The 18,497-nt window shown below is 41.3% G+C and overlaps 1 protein-coding gene across 2 annotated transcripts in view; it reads left to right on the top strand.

Moving 5' to 3' along the window:
* The first annotated feature begins 462 nt into the window (after window positions 1-462).
* Window positions 463-18,497, top strand: part of Dcaf1 (DDB1 and CUL4 associated factor 1) — a 73,377-nt gene continuing 55,342 nt past the window's right edge. Inside the window, exons 1-3 of one of the 2 annotated variants that reach the window (XM_063248939.1) lie at window positions 463-528; window positions 12,123-12,240; window positions 15,947-16,023. In XM_063248939.1, the coding sequence (XP_063105009.1) occupies window positions 507-528; window positions 12,123-12,240; window positions 15,947-16,023 (217 nt within the window). In that variant the 5' untranslated portion in view covers window positions 463-506. Of the gene's footprint in view, window positions 529-5,689; window positions 5,848-12,122; window positions 12,241-15,946; window positions 16,024-18,497 lie in introns of those variants that run through there. The other variant, XM_063248940.1, reaches the window with a different exon arrangement.

Raw genomic sequence — 18,497 nt, 5'->3', positions numbered from 1 at the left:
CAGTTTTTCCACTGAGGGGAAGAGCTGGTCCTTATTTAGGCATCTTAACTTCCCTTTTACACAGAGCAAGAAAAACGTCTGTGATTAGGGCCCTATATGCACTTAGTTGCTGCAAGAGTCCTTCCTCCCTGCCAAGAGTCTCAAGGGACAGCCCCATAACTGATGATCACAGCTGCAAGCCTCAGCTTTGGACGATGAGTGACCCCAAGAAATGGTCCTCATCCCCAGGTATCAGAAAGACCTCTGCCCACTACAATGTGAGTCTAGCCCAGGGAGTCCCTCCAGAGTCTGAAGTCTGTTCCTAAAATTCTCCCTCTCAATAAATTCTCCCTCTAGCTTCAGATTGTCCTGATCCCTGGTCCTGTGTGGAGGCAGCCAGCTTTGTGACTTCATAAAAGTCTACCTTGTGACAAGTCTGGATCTGGTGAACCAGGAGCTGGACAGAGGGGATTATCCCAGGAACATCATGTGACTTTTCACAGAGAGGCACCCCCACCTCTAAGAGAATGAAGAAGATCTTCTCTCATGGTAAGAGCCCTGGACACCCTCTGCACCTAGAAAAGCCTCTCCTTAAGGGCTTTGACTTCTAGGGCTATGCGCTCCAGGCCATATCTAGCAATGTCTCAGAGGTCTGGGCCCAGGGCATCCAGGTTTGAGGAGGGGCAGGAGGTGATTACTCCTGGTGGTGGTGGTGGTGGTGGGGCTCTGAGCTCTGAACTGAGGGTCAGACCACCTTCCTTCCACTAGACAAAACCATTCTAGTCTAGGTACTTTTGAAATGAAAGGGCTAATAAAGTGGGAAGTTGTTTGGCCTGAGTCTTCATTGGCGTTTTCCCCAACAACCCCAGAGTACCTTCAAATGGGTTAGGCCAGAGATTCTTGAATCCTGTAGAAAGGTCTTGTAGCTACAAAATAGACAATTGACAAAACTCCAGGGGCTTCCAGGAGCTTGAAGGTAAGACCATTATTGACTGTCTCCCGATTGTCAGCTCCACTGCTGTTTCCTCCCAGAGGAAACTGAGGCAAAAGAAGTAGGGGGTAAACTTAAGGTGGTGACACACACCTATAATTGTAGCACTGGAAGGCTGAGGTAGAAGGATTGCCATGAGTTCAGAGCCAGCCTGTACTATACAGCAAGAATTTCCTTCAACAAAACAAAACAAAACAGCAGGAGATGCTTGCTTCTAATCTTCCCTACATCAAATTTCCCAACCTCCAACTTATACTGGAGCATGCCCACTGGGAAGCATGGCCACTGGGAAATGCAAGGCCAAGAGTCAGTAGGGATGATAACCAGGGTATCAGACAGGTTCAAGAGGGTACCCGGAGGGCAGAGTTTCCCCTTCTTCATGCTGTAGTATATGCCTTGTGTAGGGCATGCTCATGGTAAGGGAGGCACAAAGCATACCATGCACCCCATTTGGCCTCTACTTTGATTATGACATCACTCACTGTTCTGCCAGAGAACTCTGCTGAAGGGAGTAAATGTGCTCTGGGCAAGGATTTCAAATTCAAGCTTCATCCCAGGAGGAAGGCAAGGTGGATGGGCTGGTTTGGGGAGGGCCATATGGTTGGCTTCATGGCACAGTGGCTCCATGACCTTGACTACATTTCACCTTTGATTCCTCAAGACTTGGTTGGGATAAGATCTTCTGGCCTCCACACTCATTCAGAGTTTCTCATTTAAATTCGAAAGTCTGAGCTCTGGAGAGAAACTAAGATTGAGGTAGTCCGGAAAAACTTTAGTGGAAACAGTGAGAGATCAAGACCAATGAGTACGAATAGCCACTGCTTGCTTAGCACTTACATGGATCAGGGCCCAAATTAGGCGCTTTGCATTTAATTCTCATGGGTTCAGGAAGCCAGGCATGGCAGCACACAGCTATGGATGAGGCAGAAAAATTTCAAGTTTGAGGTTAATCTGGGCAACCAAGATCTTGTTTCAAAGTAAAATAAAAAAGGGCTGGGGGTACAGTTCACTGGTAGAGTACTTGCCTAGAATGTGCAAGGTCCCGAGTCAGATCCCCACCACAGAAAAAAGGTATACTTTTCCAGCCTGGGAAATTGAAGCAGGGGAGAAGTGAAACAACTGGCTTGAGGTTCAACAACTGGGAGCAAGTAAATGTAGCTCCAGTTTTTTTGTTGTTGTTATTTTGTGGTATTGAGCATTGAACCCAGGGCTTCACACTGAACTATATACCCATTAGCATTTTTTTTTGAGACAGGGTACCAACAAGTTGCACAGGTGGGACTTGAACTTGAGATCTCCTGTCTCAGTCTCCCAGAGAGCTGGAATTACAGGGGTGGATCACCATACTTGGCTGGGAGAATTCATATCGAGATCCAGGTCTGTTTTGCCTCTACAGTTGGACTCAACCACTAAGCTGTCTCTTCCTCCAAATGCTTCCAAATAGAGTAATAAATGCTATTTTTTTGGTTCCTAACCATCTGTGATGGAGTGAGAAAAAGAAGAGAGGAACTTGAGTCTGATATCACTCAGGTCATCAGCTTTTGGGTAAAGAAGTTTTTTTGAACTGTCTATTCTTTGATGAGACTTTTTTGGAAGCAGCTGTTATTATTTGCTTCTTACAAGTTTCCTAATCATTAGAGTCCCTGGGAAGCCACTAAAGAGTCTCCTTGGGGTCTGCGGCTGTGTAGAGGCTCAGAAGTAGGGTTGATAGATAAAATATGCAGTGGTTAAGTTCAATTTGAGTTTCAGATAAACAATTTTTATATTTTAGTATAAGTACCCTCTCTGGTTGGGCCTTGGTAGATGGCAGCTGGATGGAGATGGAGCTTGCTGCCTCATTTCCCACTTGGGCTCTTCTATGAAGCTGAACCTGTGGGACCAGGAGGTGGGCACTGACTTTTCGAGACTGTAGCAGTGACTAGGCAAAGTGGAGGTTTAACTTATTCATTGTGGAGTCTTGGTTTCTTCCTCTATACAATGGGAATGGTGGACATGGGTATAATCAGAGTTGGCCACTTTGCACACATCCTGAGGAATGAGTTAATGTCTCCTTTACTCATGTTCTTCAGAACTATTGGTACCACTAGGAAGGGCTGGTCAGCTGGTAAATAATCGCGATTTCCTTTGTCTAGGTTTGGGTTCCCAAAACTTGGTGGCCTAATCTTATTCTTGGTGGCTTTTGGGACACTCCTGGACACCTTCAGTCTTGCACAGCCAATAGGACTTCTTAGTCCCAGGGAGTTGCAGGAGAAAGCACAGGAGTACTTGGATGGTACCAGAGTAAAGATAGGCTAGTGAGAGCACTTGGCTCAGGAAAGCCTAGAAGGTGGTGTAGGGAAAGAAGGTATCATAGAGAAGGGGGATGGAGGAGGGAGAAACTTGAGTCCTGAAGGATTTTTGTGCTGTGAATTTTCCTACCTTAAGGAGTGGGCATGTTTGGAATAGGGACAGGTAAAGGGTGCATGCCTAAGTCTGTAGTGCTTAGTACTGGGACTAGGGCTGAGCCTCTCTTGCCTTTTCTCTGTTGGAGCCCTGCACACATAACTTCTTTCACTTTCAAGTAGGGACTTCTTTTCAGGCACACGACAAAGGAGGGAAGAACAGGTAGAGCAGAGCAGGACAGAGTCTAGAGGTACTCTATTGAAGAGGCCAAGAAATAGCTTTCCAATGATTCAGTTCCAATGTGCTAAAAATATGCGTGGTATGTGGGTCTAAATTATCTGAGGCTTTGCGCTGATATGTGCTTAGATGGAAAATAGTAGCTGTGATGACTGGTGCCTGATGCATAGATATATATGCTGTGTGTCTGGCATGTGTGGGTAATCTGTCCTTTGGAATGTGCCAGTGAGCACACTTGAGAAAGCCTGGATGCTTCCCTTTCATCTTCTCAGGGTGGAGGTCTGGTGCCTGTAGGTATGTGGCTATGTGTTTGGTAGACACTGGCAGGGGTAGAGGGCCACAGGAGCAATGGTAGAGATTCTTAAAGGGGTTGCTGCTGGACAGTCCCTGTGTCTCCTGCTTTGCTTCTACAGTTTCCTTGGCTCTGGCTTTTCCAAAGCCCTTTTCCATACCCCTGCCTCCCTTCGCAAACCCAGGGTCCCAGACTGGGTTTCCAAAGGGGAGTAATGCCATCTGGTGACAGGTTGAGGCAGTGCCAAGAGTTCTTGTGAGTTGGGCTTTAGGTTCCCACAAAGGTTTTCTTTTAGGATTTCATGCAGTTGAGGAAGTTATCACTGGGATGGCAAGCTCACAAAGGGAACATACCTAAGGCTCCAGTATACTATCCCTATGTTTTTTGGGTTCTGGTCCAGGTAGGCAAGGAGACAAGTTGCCTGAAGGATTGTTGAAGCAAATAGATGGACAGGTTATGAAACCACCCTCTAGACACACAACCTAGGTCTCTACTGTGGTTCAACTTTCTGAATTCAGATTTCTCTCCTGTAAGATTGGTAACCATATCTATCCTGTGGAGTGTTAGTGAGGGATAACCAGAAGTAATGTGGCTAAAACACTTGGTTCAGGGCTAAACCTGCCATAAAATCAAAGCAAATAGTAATAGCCATTATTGCTAAAGGCAAAATTCTAGAGGCATAGAGAAGACAGCTGTGTGCTGGTAGGAGACAAGGTTGAGGAAAGGTGAAATGCCTTTGACAACACTGACACTACATTCTAGAATCTGTGTATGGAGCAGCTGCTGCTTCCAAGTCACACATATAAGTGAAGGAGGAAATCTTTCTAAACAGAAGACAGTAAGATCCAGTGAAGAATGGAATTCCCCAAGCTTTTTTTTTTTTTTTTTTTCCGTTTTCGTTTTTATCGGTACCAGGGATCGAACTCATGACTGCCTGCTTTCAAGGCAGGAGCTTATGCCGCTGAGCAAAATCCCCAGACCCGTCACCCAGGCTTTTGACTAATTGTGCAATCTGAGATTAGCCGGTGAGGATCCATGGAAACACACAGCAATTTGTTCAGGAGTCCAAGAGAGATAAAGAGCTGTTCCTGGCTTTGAAGGCTGAGAAGCTTGTTGAGATTCTGCTCAACTGTGGAGTTATGCTTATCTTCATGTTCCCACAAAGATCTCCAGGTCACATTTAGAGTCTTCTGATTTCCTAGGCTCACTGATTGTGTGATGTTAGGCAAGTCACTCACTCTCTCCGGACTTTTTTCCTGTTAGGTTAAGACATTGAATTAGATTGACTTGGCTTTTGCCTTCTCTTTTTTCTGCCTTACATACACTATGTTGTAATAAATATTTATTGGTTCCAACAGGCTATGTATTGAACAGACAAAAGCTAGTGATTTCTTTTTACTGCGTGCTGGTTTGTTTTGTATGCTTGTGAGGAATATTTTGACTCTGAAATAGTCTAGGGATGATATGGCAAATGGGAAAATAACACAGAACCTTTCCACTGTCACAGGGCAGATAAAACACTGAGAAAGTATTAGGCAGCTAAAGGACGGCTTTAGAAAGAATGAGTCCCTCGGTTTTCGCTTTTGCCTTCCGAAACAGCCAATGAATACTGTACACAGCACGTTGCTTTTAATAAACTACAAATTCCGACAGCCACTGCGCACGGGACTCGCTTATTTATGCCCCAATCAATACTGGAGGGCCCCATTCCTAGATGCTGAACTTCAGTTCCCAGACATCCTTGGGGCGGTTCAATTTTCTTCCTCCCGCCCCCGGCTCGCGATCCTCGCGCCAGGTTGTCGAGCGCGCGCGCGCAGCGCGCGAGTGACGTATAATATATGGGCCGCTCTATAGCTGTGGTCGCGCTGTGTAGTGTGAGTGAGGGAGAGTGCGGGACCTGAGGCAGTGTGTGTGAACTGTGGCCGCTGGCGGGGTCGGAGGGGGAGCGGCGAAGCCGCCCGGGAAGGTGAGTAGGGAATGGTAGGGCACGGTTCCCCGGGAGGGTGCGAGGTGAGGATGTGCGGCCGGCCAGGCGGGAGAGAGTGGGCGCTGGGCTGGGGGAGGGGCGGCACCTGCTTGGGCCGCCGTCGGGGAGGAGGTGGGCCGGGCCGCCGGGGAGGCTGGGCCTGGGGCCTGAGGGAGGACTTTTTCAGATTCTTGGCTCGGGGGCGGGGCCTCCACGTTCTTCCAGTCCCCTAAAGAGGCTTCTCTGGAGTAACTCTTCCGCCCTGAGTGGGGGTCAGGGGTATATCCGCCACTGTCTGGAGGTGGGGTACTTAGCATTTCTCTTGTCACTTTTTTCCCTCGAGTGCTCCTGGCCTCCCTTCCGTACGGGCTGGGGGGCTCCATCTTCCCTGCCGTACGGCGGCCCCCTTCCCGGACTGTGTCTCCGCCTCCAGCCCTAGTCACCTGGGCGGGCTCTCCGCGCTCTCGGCCTTGTGCCACCTCCCCTTGTTCCCGCCCAGTTCTTGGACTCGCCGAGAGGGCGGAGCTGTTTGATTGCTCCTCCCGCCTGTGTGGTGGAGGGTGGGGGTAAGTGCAGAGAAATGTTTTGGTCCCGCACCTGGGAGTCAGACCACGGATTCCTCACTGACCTTGGGAGTCTGGTTTTCGTATTGTATTTGATTTCAATTGGGATGTCAAAAGCGTTTGCTTCACTCCTTTTCCTACGTGGTTTCCTTCTTGCTTCCCCTGATTGCTGTGGTAGTGCTCTTTCTATATGTTGAGGAAGAAGTTCTGAGTGTTCTCAGTAGTTATTGTTGAGTCGCAAATTACTTGTCCTTGTCATGTGGCTGTCAGTTTTTTCCTCTCTTTCCATGAAGCCTTTTAATTAGTCTACTTGTTTTAGTTATTTATATTAGTAACATCTTCCTGCTTTAAATGCTTTGTTAATATATAGAGTTGAGAGTTTTACTGGTAGCGTCATCCTGACTTTACTTTTTCCAGTTTGCTGCAGTTTACCTTCAAGGTTTTTATATTTAAGCATGTATTTTAGAATTTAGGAAACAACCTAGTATTTTTCTGTTTGATGTCAAGATTTAGATTTTGTATATAGCCTGTTAAGTGGGTTTTTATTTTTTTTATTTTTGTTTTTTTTGAGACAGGATCTCACTATGTAGTTCAGGCTAGCCTTCAGTTCACTCTGTTGGCCAGGCTAGCCTCAAACTCACAGCAATCCTCCTGCCTTAGCTTCTTTAGTGCTAGAATTGCAGCTACGCTCCACCTTGCTGGGCTCATGTTACATTTTTGGATATTAAAGAGATAATCTAGAATTTGGGTAGTGTGGAGAAATTCGTTCGTTTTGCTTTTTGAGAGAGGCTCTAATTCAGGCTAGTCTTAAACTCACTAGCCCAGGCTAGCCACAGACTCACGGTGATCCTCCGCTTCAGCCTCCCCTAATGCTGAGATTACAGGTGTGTGCTACCACACCCGGCAGGAAATGATTTTGTGCTAAACAACTCTTGGGTGGTTTGCTAAGGACATCGTTTTACTGTTTTTTTTTTTTTTTTTTTTTTGGTACTGGGGATCGAACTCATGCCATCTTGCCTAACCAGGCAGGTGCTTAAGCCACTAAGCTAAATCCTTGGCCCCGTTTTACTGTTCTATCTACCATCTTTAAGTTAAATTTAATAGAGGAGCCTAATAGAATGAACCGTGTATAAATTAAAGTTACTGGAGTTGGCTTATTGCCAGTTGTGTGATCGTGAGATGTAATAGAAAATTATTCAGGATCTTGAGTCAACTGTGGTTATTGAAGATATTTCATGTGAAGCTCTGGAGTTCTCTGACGTTTTTCCTTTTTCCCCCTTTTTTTCACAACTGTTTGCGATTGAATCCAGGGATATGCACTGCCACTGAGCCAGAACTGCAGTCCCCATCTCCTAAGACAGTGCTTACAGAACATTGTTTAGGATTATAAGCTTTATTTTTCTTTTCTTGCTTTTTTTTTTTTTTTTTTGAAACAAGGTCTCCTTATGTAGCCCAGGTTGTTCAAGAAGCAACATTCCTGCCTCACCCTTCTGAGGGCTGGTATTACAGGCATTCGCCATCATCCTTGGCATATGAATATATATTTTAAGGCTTTATGTTCTACTATATGTGTAGTATTATTGTTTAGGCCCCTCCAACAACTATTTCCACTTTACTAATAAGGAAATAGAAATTAAAAAAAATGTTTTTGAGCCAATGTCTCAATGCAGTCCAGGCCCAGCATTAAACTGGCTATGTAGGCCAGGTTGGCTTCAAATTCATCTTTCTGCCTCACCCTCCAAGTACTGGGATTATATTTGCCTGTGCCACTACCCCTGACAGAGGTTGGACATTTCATTTTTGTTTGAAATTGTGATCTAGTGAAGATCTCACAGATATGTCAATATAGTTGGAATTCTTTTTTTTTTTTTTTTCCTGAGACAGGGACTCATTACGCAGTTTGGGCTGGCCTTGAGTTCACTTTGTAGTCTAAGCTAGCTTGAACTCTCAAGGATTCTCCTGCTTCAGCCTCCTGAGTGCTGCGATTACAGGTGTGCCTACCACACCTGGCTCATAATTGGAGTTCTTAAACTGATTTTTACCTATTACTTGGGTACCTATATCGGTCCATTTTCTCATCTGTAAAATGAGTAAGAGGAGTCAGATGTGGAGGAGGAGGAGGAAGATTGAAAGTCAGAACCTTGCCTGGACAACTGCTTGACTTAGTGAGACCTTGTCTTAAATGAAAACAAAGCAAAAGCAGACTACAAAGAGTTTATATGCTAGGTACTTGTTTAAGTTATCCAAGTGGCACTCCTTCAAGGATCACTCTGCCTTCCCTAATTAAAAAAAACTTGTAAACTCATAAAACAAAGCTAACCACTCACTATTTTATAGTATACATGTATTGGCATTTAGTAGATTTACAATGTGGTGTAACCATTACCTGTTTCTAATTTCAGGGCCATTGTTATCACATGGGAGGGAAACTCGCTCTTTTTTTTGGTTTTGCCTCAGGAATTGAACTTAGGACCTTGTGCTTGCCAGGCAGATGCTGTGCTGCTGAGTTATACCCCCAGTCCCTTCCATAATCATTTAACAGTTACCATATTCCCATCTTCCTAACTCCTGACAATTACTAGTTAACTTTCTGTACTATATAGATTTACTTGTTCTATATTTGGTATAAAGAGGATCATATAGCATGTGCTTCTTTCACTTAAAATACTATTTTCAGGATTTATCTACAATTGTAGTGTGTGTTTCATTTCTATGGCTGAGTATTCCACTGCATGGATATACCATTTTTTAACAATTCACCTGATGGTGCACATTCCAGTTTTTTAGTTTAGTTTTTTTTTTTAGTCTTCATCACTGAATTTGTTGTGGGTTTTTCAGTGTCCTTTGCTATTTTGGAAGTTCTGTTTTTTGAGTTTATTTTTTTAAGTCACAAAAGGGTGTTTGATTTGTCAGATTTTTTTTTCTGTATCAGATGATCATGTGTTTGTGTTTTTCTATTTCATTTTCTTGTGTGTGATATTGGTTGATTAATTCCCCTGTCTCCCACTTTGTTGTAGTTGGCAGTGCTGGCAGTGAGCCTAGGGCCACTTGCATATTTGGCAAGCACTCTACTTTTGAGCTATACCTCCAGCCCTTGATCGATTGTCTTGCATAGAACCACTCATGCAATCCTAAAATAAAGTACAGTTGGTCGTGATGTTTAATTTTTGTTCTTGTTCTTCTGTTTTTTTAACTCTAGCATTAAACCCAGGACCTTGCACATGCTAGATACGTGCTTTAATACAGAACTACATTTTTGACTTTTTGACTTTTTGAGACAGTGTGCAGTTCAGGATGGTCTTGAGCTTACTTTGTAGCCTAGGCTGGTTTTGAACTTGGAACGATCCTCCTACTTAGCTTCCCAAGTGCTGGGATTACAGGCGTGTGGTGCTTCACAGCTCTTTTTAAATTTTATTTTGAAACAAAGTTCACTTAAGTTGTTCAGTCTGGCTTTGAATTTATGATCCTACTGTGTCAGTTTGTAGAATAATGTCTCAATACGCTGCTGGATTCAGGTTGCTAGTGTATTTTCTTGTGGAGTAAATAAAATGGTTAGCCCAAGTGACACGAATCAGTACTAACCTGGAAATTCACCTACTTTATTAAAATAAATGTTTATATTTTAGAGAGCTGGTGGTATCTTCTTTCACATAGCTTTTTTTTTTTTTTTTTTGGTCTTTTTCCTTTTTATCGGTATCGGGGATTGAACTCACGACTGCCTGCTTGCAAGGCAGGCACTTATGCCGCTGAGCTAAACCTCCAGCCCACCACATAGCTTTTGCTTGGTTTTATCGTAGATATCATTAGAAGAGTTAGTTCTACACTAGTAATCCCTTTCTAATGTGAAACTGCATTTTTAGAAAATGATCACTACTCCTGTGAAAATTCTGCATAGAAAATCTGACTTTTTTTTTTATCCTAAAGAATATTTTCTAAAGGAAATGATTCCACAAACCATTTAAACATTTGAGTCTCATTTGTCCCTCCTGGAGCCCCTTATAAAACATTTTTGGATACTTACTTGGTTCTTCAAGTCCTCAGTTCTCAGTCCTCCTGCATTCTTGAGTTTACCATTTAACCCAGCAACCTTTCTTCTCTGCCCACTCCTCCTCCATGGAGAATTGAACCCAGGGCCTTCTCCTGAGCTACGTTCTCAGCCTTTTTAATTTTGACATGGTCTAGTTAAATGGTTAAATTGCTCACGCTAGGCTTGAATTTGCAGTTCTCCTGTCTCAGAGTGGCAGATTAGAGTGTACCACCCATATCCGGCTCCTTTTTTTTTTTTTTTTTTCCTGTTTCTGGAATTGAACCCAGGATCTTGTGCATGGTAGGTGAGCAGTATCACTTACTAGCATCCTCAGCACCTTCTCTTCATGTTTTTTTTTTTTTTTTTTTCCTTGAGAAACTGGCTGTGAAAGAGGTTAGGAAGCTTGGACAAATGAATTGACTTACTTGTTTGAGACCAGCTTTTGCTATATTGCCTAGGCAGGGATTGAATTTGGCTTTCTGAGTAACTGGGATTGATTATAGGTGCATACACTGTGCCCAGCACTTTGAAGCATTTTTAAAAATGGCGTGTGTGTGTGTGTGTAGGGGGTTGTTCTTGCTGTGTTGCCCAGGCTGGTCTTCAACTCTTGTGCTCTAACAATCCTCCGGTCTTAGCTTTCCTTGGGTAGTGGTATGCACTACCATGCCCAACTTCCAATAAGTGGGTCTATAGTAGATATTTTTAATTTTCTTTTTTGCAAGGGAATGTTTGAGAAAAGTCCAGAGTGATCTGATCTTGAACCAAGTCACCTAGTTCCTCTTTGAACTCTGAATCTTTCTGCCTCAGTCTCCTGAGTGCTGTGATTACAGGTGTGGGCAACCATACTTGGTCCCCAGTTTTCATGTTAAGACTGTTCACTGGATTTCTTGGCCTTTTTGTTCAGAATTAACAGGAATGTGCTGTTTATCTTTGATAGAACTTCCTTCCAAAGACTAACAGGAACAAGTGATTTTGGGGAGCAGATTTTGTACTAAAATATAAAACCTCTTACAAAGTTTTGGATTTCAGAGATTTAGATTTGGATTATCATATGTATTTTAGGTGTTATCATGTGTTTTGTTGTTAACTGTCATTGAACTCAGGGCCTTTTGCTAGAGAAACACAGTATCAGTGAGTTACTGTATTTGTATTTGTCCTGAGAGAGAAGGGACCATAACATTTGTCTGATTCACAGGGATTCTTTTTTGTTTGTTTGTTTTTTTGAGACAAGTTTTCATTATGCAGATCAGGCTGGCCTTGAACTCACTTTGTAGCCCAGGTTGGCCTTGAACTCACAGCAACCCCTTTGCCTCAGTTTCCCAAGTGCTGGGATTACATGTGTGTGCCAGGATTTCAGGCATGCACCACTACGCCCAGCTTTCTACAGGGCTTTTTAAAAGGGTTAAGAATCAGTATTTTGATCTGGCTCCCTGCCTTGTTTGACGCTTGAGGAAACAGACACAGAAGAGAAAGGATTAGTTCATCATAACTTGATGAATATTCAGTTTCCTACAGTACCACAAATAAAGTTTATCTGAAGGGTCCACAGGTAATAATTCCCTTGCTTTTTAATATTTCTTCTTCTTACTCAACTGTTTTTTACCCCCTCACTTTTTTTTTTTTTTAAATGGGAAGTATGTCATACTGATTGCCTATGTTAATTTACTGTTATTTCGGTTTTTTAGACCAAGCTATGACTACAGTAGTGGTACATGTGGACTCCAAAGCTGAGCTCACTACCCTGCTGGAGCAGTGGGAAAAGGAACATGGTAGTGGGCAGGACATGGTACCTATCCTTACCAGGTATGAATAATTAATCTGGTTTGTTATATGCGCAGCTCATACTAGTTTTTTTTTTTTATTCACAACAAATTAAAGAACCTAAATATTACATAGTTTTTATGTGTATTCTTGATGTAACTGAAAGGAGAATCATGGGAATGATAATGTTAGCTGTGGGTTTATTTATTCTTTGAAGGAATTATTTATTGGGTTCTTTATGCTATAAATACTTGATGTTTCATTTTCAAGATTATTTCACATTATCATATTTAACCTTAGACTTTTTCACTGTGCTGTGATATTCAGCAATGCAAAACTTAAAAGAGGGTCACTATTCTTAAAGAGATAACCACCTGGAAAGTAACTAAGCCTAACAGACACAAAAACAATTCAGAGGACTACAAAATAGAATGTAATGTGTCAAATTACACAGTATGGCTTATAAATACTGTACAGTTTATGAAAATAGAAAGTGCTTTTATTCACTCAGTTCAGGATTTTTTGTGTATTAACTATAAGAGGTACTTCTGGACCTCATCTCCCTATTTTCCTCGTATTGCCTCAATTTCCCAAGTGCTGGGATTACATGTGTGTGCCAGGATTACAGGCATGAACCAACATGCCCAGCTTTCCACAGGGGTTCTTAAAAGGGTTAAGAATCATTATTTTGATCTGGCTCCCTGCCTTTTAAGTTTTTCCTCAGAGTATTACTGACAGCTCCTTTTTTTTTTTTTTTTTTTTGGCTGTGCTGGGATGAATTTTGCCTCTTTTTTGATAGGCAACAAGTAAACTACCCTAGAGATGTGCCCCATTCTTAAAGGTAACCATCTCCAGAACTACCTGCAGTGGAATAATCACTGCATAATCATGCAGTGGAAAGAGTAGGTTAGAATCTTGGATGGTGAGACTCATTTCCAGTTAACTTTCTAGTACAGGATTTGGTCAAAGCTCTTTGGAACAGGACTTGCAAGATGGCAGTATAAATATACCTTGATGAAAAACAGATAAATGATTTTCTGTGAAAAGTGATTGGAAAAGTCATCAAAGGGATAACGAACTGTGACATGTTTTTGTGGCAGTGAGAAAATGGGCCTCATCAAAGTATAGGATTAATGTATGGTAGGAGTAGAAAACAAATGTGTGTGACTCTTAAAAGATCTTCAAAGTTAGAAACTTTAGGAGACAATAGGATAGATTCATTGTAAAACTTTATTTTAAACAGGGGAATTCTACCCATCCTCCAAATTGTGGCTCTTTCAGTTTGCTAGATGTTTTCTGAAGTACCTTCAGGTTTTGTTTTTTCCCTCCTTTAACTTGTTGGAGGTTTGGGTGTTTTGAGGTCTCTCCATGTAGTCCAAGGTGGTCTTGAACTCTATGTAGCTTGCCCTAGACTGGCTTCAAACTTGTAGTCTTCCTGCCTCAGCCTTCCAACCGTTGGAATTACACGCATGCACCCCAACACCCCTCTGGTTTGGGTGTTTTGAGGAGCTAATGAGTTAGGCCTGGTTGTCTTTAATTTTGGCTTACTTGCTCTTTTTGTGTGTGTTTGTGTGTGTGTGTGTGTGTGTGTGTGTGTGTGTGTATGTATGTATGTATGTATGTATGTATGTATGTATATGGACCTGGGCATTGAATCCAGGGCCTCCTATATGCTGGGCAAACATTCTGTTGCTGAGCTACATCCCAGCCATTTTTATTTTGTGGCAGGTTCTTGCTAAGTTACCCAGGCTAGCCTCAAACTTGGAATTATCCTACCTTAGCTTGCTAAGTAGTTGAAATGACAGGAGTATACACTACCATGCCTGGTTTTACTTTGTTTTTGAGATGTAATTTACATACTCTAAAATACTTGGCCTGGTCAATTCTTTTCTGGTAAAAAATCAAGTTACGAACTTCCAAAAGGCTTCTCAGTATCTGCCCTGATTTATTTTCATTTTAGATTGCTGTTTTTCTTGATGACACTCATAGCTGTCATACATCACAGAGGTTAAATAGTTTGTTCACAGTCACACAATTAATGGAAGAGCTCTCATTTGAATCGGCAGTCTGACTGTAAAATCCCTGTTTTTATTTTTATTTTTTTTTTGTGACACTGAGGATTGAATGTGAAACCTTCACACTGGGCTACATACCCAAGCCTTTTTTACATTTAGACAGAGTCTGCTAAGTTATCAAGTTGTTGAGGTTGAGTTTGAACTTGGCATCCTCCTGCCTCAGCCTCCCCAGAGTGCTGGGATTATCGGTGTGTATCTCCTTTCCTGAGCATCTTGAACTTCTGTGCTGCATTTCTTAGTTTCAGCTGAGAATGCATAGTTTTTTTTTTTTTGTCTTTTGTCTTTTTATTGGTACTGGGGATCGAACTCATGACTGCCTGCTTGCAAGGCAAGCGCTTAGAATGCATAGATTTTATAATACGTAATTTAAACTATGTTTTGTCTGTATTTTGATCATTCTTTGTGACAAAGAGAATTTTCAGAGTTTTAATGGGAAAGGAAAAAATAACAAATATTTTTGAGGTCAGATTGAGTTGCTTGAGAATTTATACATAGAACCTAAATATTAAGACTAGGAAATTAAAAAAAAACAAAACATAGAAAACTAAGAAATTTGGTTTATGGAAATAAAGAATGTAGGAAACTTTGACTTAGGACAGAGTGTATTTAGATACTAGAGAGAGAGATAATCTTATATTGGTCATTAAAATCAATAGCCAGGTATGGTAGAATATACCTGTAACTCAAGAGGCTGAGCCAGGAGGGTTGCTATGAGTTCAAGACCAGCCTGGGCTACCTGTCTCAAGAAGCAAAAAGGTTAAAATTGTCAGTCTTGTTTAGAATACTCAGAAAGTAATTTTTTCTGTTTTCATAAAAAATACATGAGTAAAAACGAACACAATGCAGACAACATAGGTGATCTCACAACATGCAAGTAAAAGAAGTCAAGACAATAAGAGCACATATGATTCCATTTATAGAAAATTCTGGAATAGGTTAAACTAATCTGTAATGAGCAAAAGCAGATGAATGGTTATTTGGGGTGGTGGTAGAAAACCTTTCACCCTGAAGTGAAATGCATAGGAAGACTATGGAGAAGGAAAGAACTTGGACTGTAAATAGCAGAGATGGCCACGTGACAAAAGCTTATTGAAGGAGAGGTAGAAGAGTGGAAGAAGTGGTCAGGAAGCAAGGCAAAAGCCCGATAATTTTAAGCCATGATAATACTTTGGCTTAATTCAAAATATTGTAATAAGTCCCTGGAAGTTGGAGAATGAATTGTGTCAGGTCAAACATGGAAAGTTTTGGCTTCCTAGGTAAAAATTAGTCCTCATTTTTGAATCAAGGAAAGTTGAGAGTTTTGGAATAAATTTTTTTTTCTTTTCTCTTTTTTGGTGCATTGCTGGGGAGGGAACCTAGGACCTTTGCATTGAACTACATCTCCAGCCCTTGTGTGTGTGTGTTTTGAGATAGGGTCTTGCTGAATTGCCCACACTAGGCTCAAACTTTCAATCCTCCTGCCTCAGCCTATCAGATTGCTGGTGTTACAGGCTTGTGCCATTATGCCTAGTTTGGGAATTATTTTGTGAGGTGACTGTTTAGATTTCTGTGCCCATTGAAAAATAGTATTTCTTTTACACCTTGTCTGTTGATTGTTGTTGTGGTGTGGGGGTTGTCTTTTTTTTTTTAAAGTATGCCAATTCAGAGTTGATGCCTTCTTCCCTTTGTGATAGGATGTCTGAATTGATTGAAAAAGAAACTGAAGAATATCGTAAAGGAGATCCAGACCCATTTGATGATCGACATCCCGGTAAGATTTCTCTGAGCTTGGGTCTTCTTACCAAAGAAAATTGTCAATAGTATTTTTAATTGAAATAACATCTGCTGTGATAGGTGTGAAGATCTTTTTATTTATTATAATATTTTTCAAGGAGGAAGAATAAATTCATGTAAAAATTGACGTTTTTCTGATAATTTACATATGAAACAGAACATAACTAACTTAAAGGAACTAAATTATGTATATCTTAGTTAAACTGTCAGTTGGTATGCTTACAAAAACAGAAAAAAAGGTCTGCCTTTTTTGTTTATTTTTTTAGGGACCATGTCTCATTTTGTACTTCAGGTTGGTCTTCAGCTCATTGTGTATCCCTAGGCTGACCTCAAACTAACAAAGATCTCCTGCCCCAGCCTCCTGAGTACTAGAATTGTAGGCGTGCCCCACCACACTTGGCCTGTTTATTTTTTTATAACAGTAATTATAAACAGTAAATATATATAAATATAAACAATAATTATATTTCCCCTCAAGAAAAAGGGGAAATATAATTGAGCTTTGTTTTTAGTTAGGATGTTTTATACACTGCTCTACCACTGAGCAATACCCTCAGCTCTCCGTTAAATTTTTTTTTTTAAATTTTAAGACAGGGTCTTGCTAAGTTGCCTAGGCTGGCCTCCAAATTGGTGTCTTGGCTTAGCCTTTGAGTAGCTGTAATAACAGGTGTGTGTCACCACACCTGCTTTAAATAGATTTCTTGATGTCTGCTTTAGTGTCTTAATAGTTGACCATGCATTGTCTTATATTAATTTGGTTTTATTTAGGGTCAGTTTAATTAGAGCCATGATAAACTGGCCTGCTTTGGTATTTAATTTGTTATAATACAGGCTTAAGTGGGACTTGAAACTTCCTTTTTTTTTTTTTTTTTTTTTTCCAGTAGTTCTTTTGAGCCAAAGTCTCACTGAGTAGTTTAGGCAGGTTTTGAACTCACTGTGTAATATAGACTGGCCTTGAACTTGCAGTGAAATTCCTACCTCAGGCTCCCAACTTCTGGGATTCCAGGCATGTGCCACCATGCTGGGCTGAGACTTTTCCATTTTATGTTTTCTTCGTGTGTGTATATGTTACAGGGAACCAGGGCCTTTGCAGTGAGATACATTTCCATCTCTCACCCACTATTATTATTATTATTGTTATTATTATTATTTTTAAGAGTTTCACTAAGTTGCCCAGGCTGGGTTTAAACGTGTGTTCCTTCTACTTCAGTTTTCCAGAGTGCTGCATCATAGATGTACACCACTATCCTGGCTTGTTTTCTGTATGATGTGTTACCAATCAGCAAATCTTACATTATGTATGATCTGAGGCTGCATATAAACTCTAGCTAGGAGTCGTCTTTTTTGGTACTGGGGATTGAACTCATGACCTTGGATTTGCCAAGCAGGCACTTACAATATTGAGCTAAACACCTGGCCAAGGAAGAGTCCTTTTTGGAGAAGGAATCGAAAATTTTATGAGTGGAGACATAGGGCAAATTTGTGGGAGTTACAAAAATAAGAGCATTGTATATCTACCTGGTGTTTCAGGATTTTTTCTGTTTCTTAAATTTTTCTTCTCAAATGTAAACTAGATGATTCAAATTGTCTAGTTTTTTAAATGTGATTTTACCTGCTTCATTTGTCCTAGGCATTCTTAGTTCTAGAATATTCACTTTGTTTACTTGCTTTTCTGATATAAGGTTTTACTATGTAGTCCAGGCTGGCCTTGGACCTGCAGTGATCCTTCTGCCTCAGCCTTCCATTGCTGGCATTCCAGTGCTGGCATTACAGGCATGTGCCATTATACCTCTAGAATATTCACTTTAATTCACATCTTTAGAAAGGGAAGAATCATGGAATCATGAAAAGAACTACAAGAAATGATCATTGCTTAGTATCATTGCCTTGAAAGGATGAAGGGGTAGTGAGGAAGAAGAGGGGGACAGAGAATGATATGCCTTTTTTCCTGTAGTAGAAACTTAGTTTTTTTCTTACCGTTTCTTAATGCTAAGTAGTATTTGTCATTGGGTGCAATTTCTTCTAATAAAAGTGGGGTTTCAGTTTCAGTTTTTTAGATATTGAAAGGTAAGGTCTTTTTTTAATCTACATCAGGGATTGAACTCATGGTCGTGTGCTTGCAAGGCAGGAGCTTATGCCACTGAGCTAAATCCCCAGCCCAGTAAGGTCTTTTTAAAATGCCATTTTTGTGACTTTTTGGGAATTACTTTGAGATACTAGTTAGAAATTTGCAAAAACTTCACATTAGTGCAGCTCACATATTTTTGACCATACTGTATTACATGGCTAACTTTGCCAATACTCTATGAAATGAAATAAAACAGATGGTATCTGTTTTTAAAATAAACCAGTAATTCTTCCAAGCACTAGTTAATTCTTTTATTTTCAGGCACTTAGATACTTTACCTTATTTCTTTCCCTTGGAGCTAGGCTGGCCAAGATTACTGTCTC

This window comes from Cavia porcellus, unplaced genomic scaffold, assembly GCF_034190915.1.
Source record: "Cavia porcellus strain 051 isolate PalLab524CR breed Dunkin Hartley unplaced genomic scaffold, mCavPor4.1 scaffold_5, whole genome shotgun sequence".
NCBI lineage: Eukaryota > Metazoa > Chordata > Mammalia > Rodentia > Caviidae > Cavia > Cavia porcellus.
This window is presented reverse-complemented; position numbering and strand designations above follow the sequence as displayed.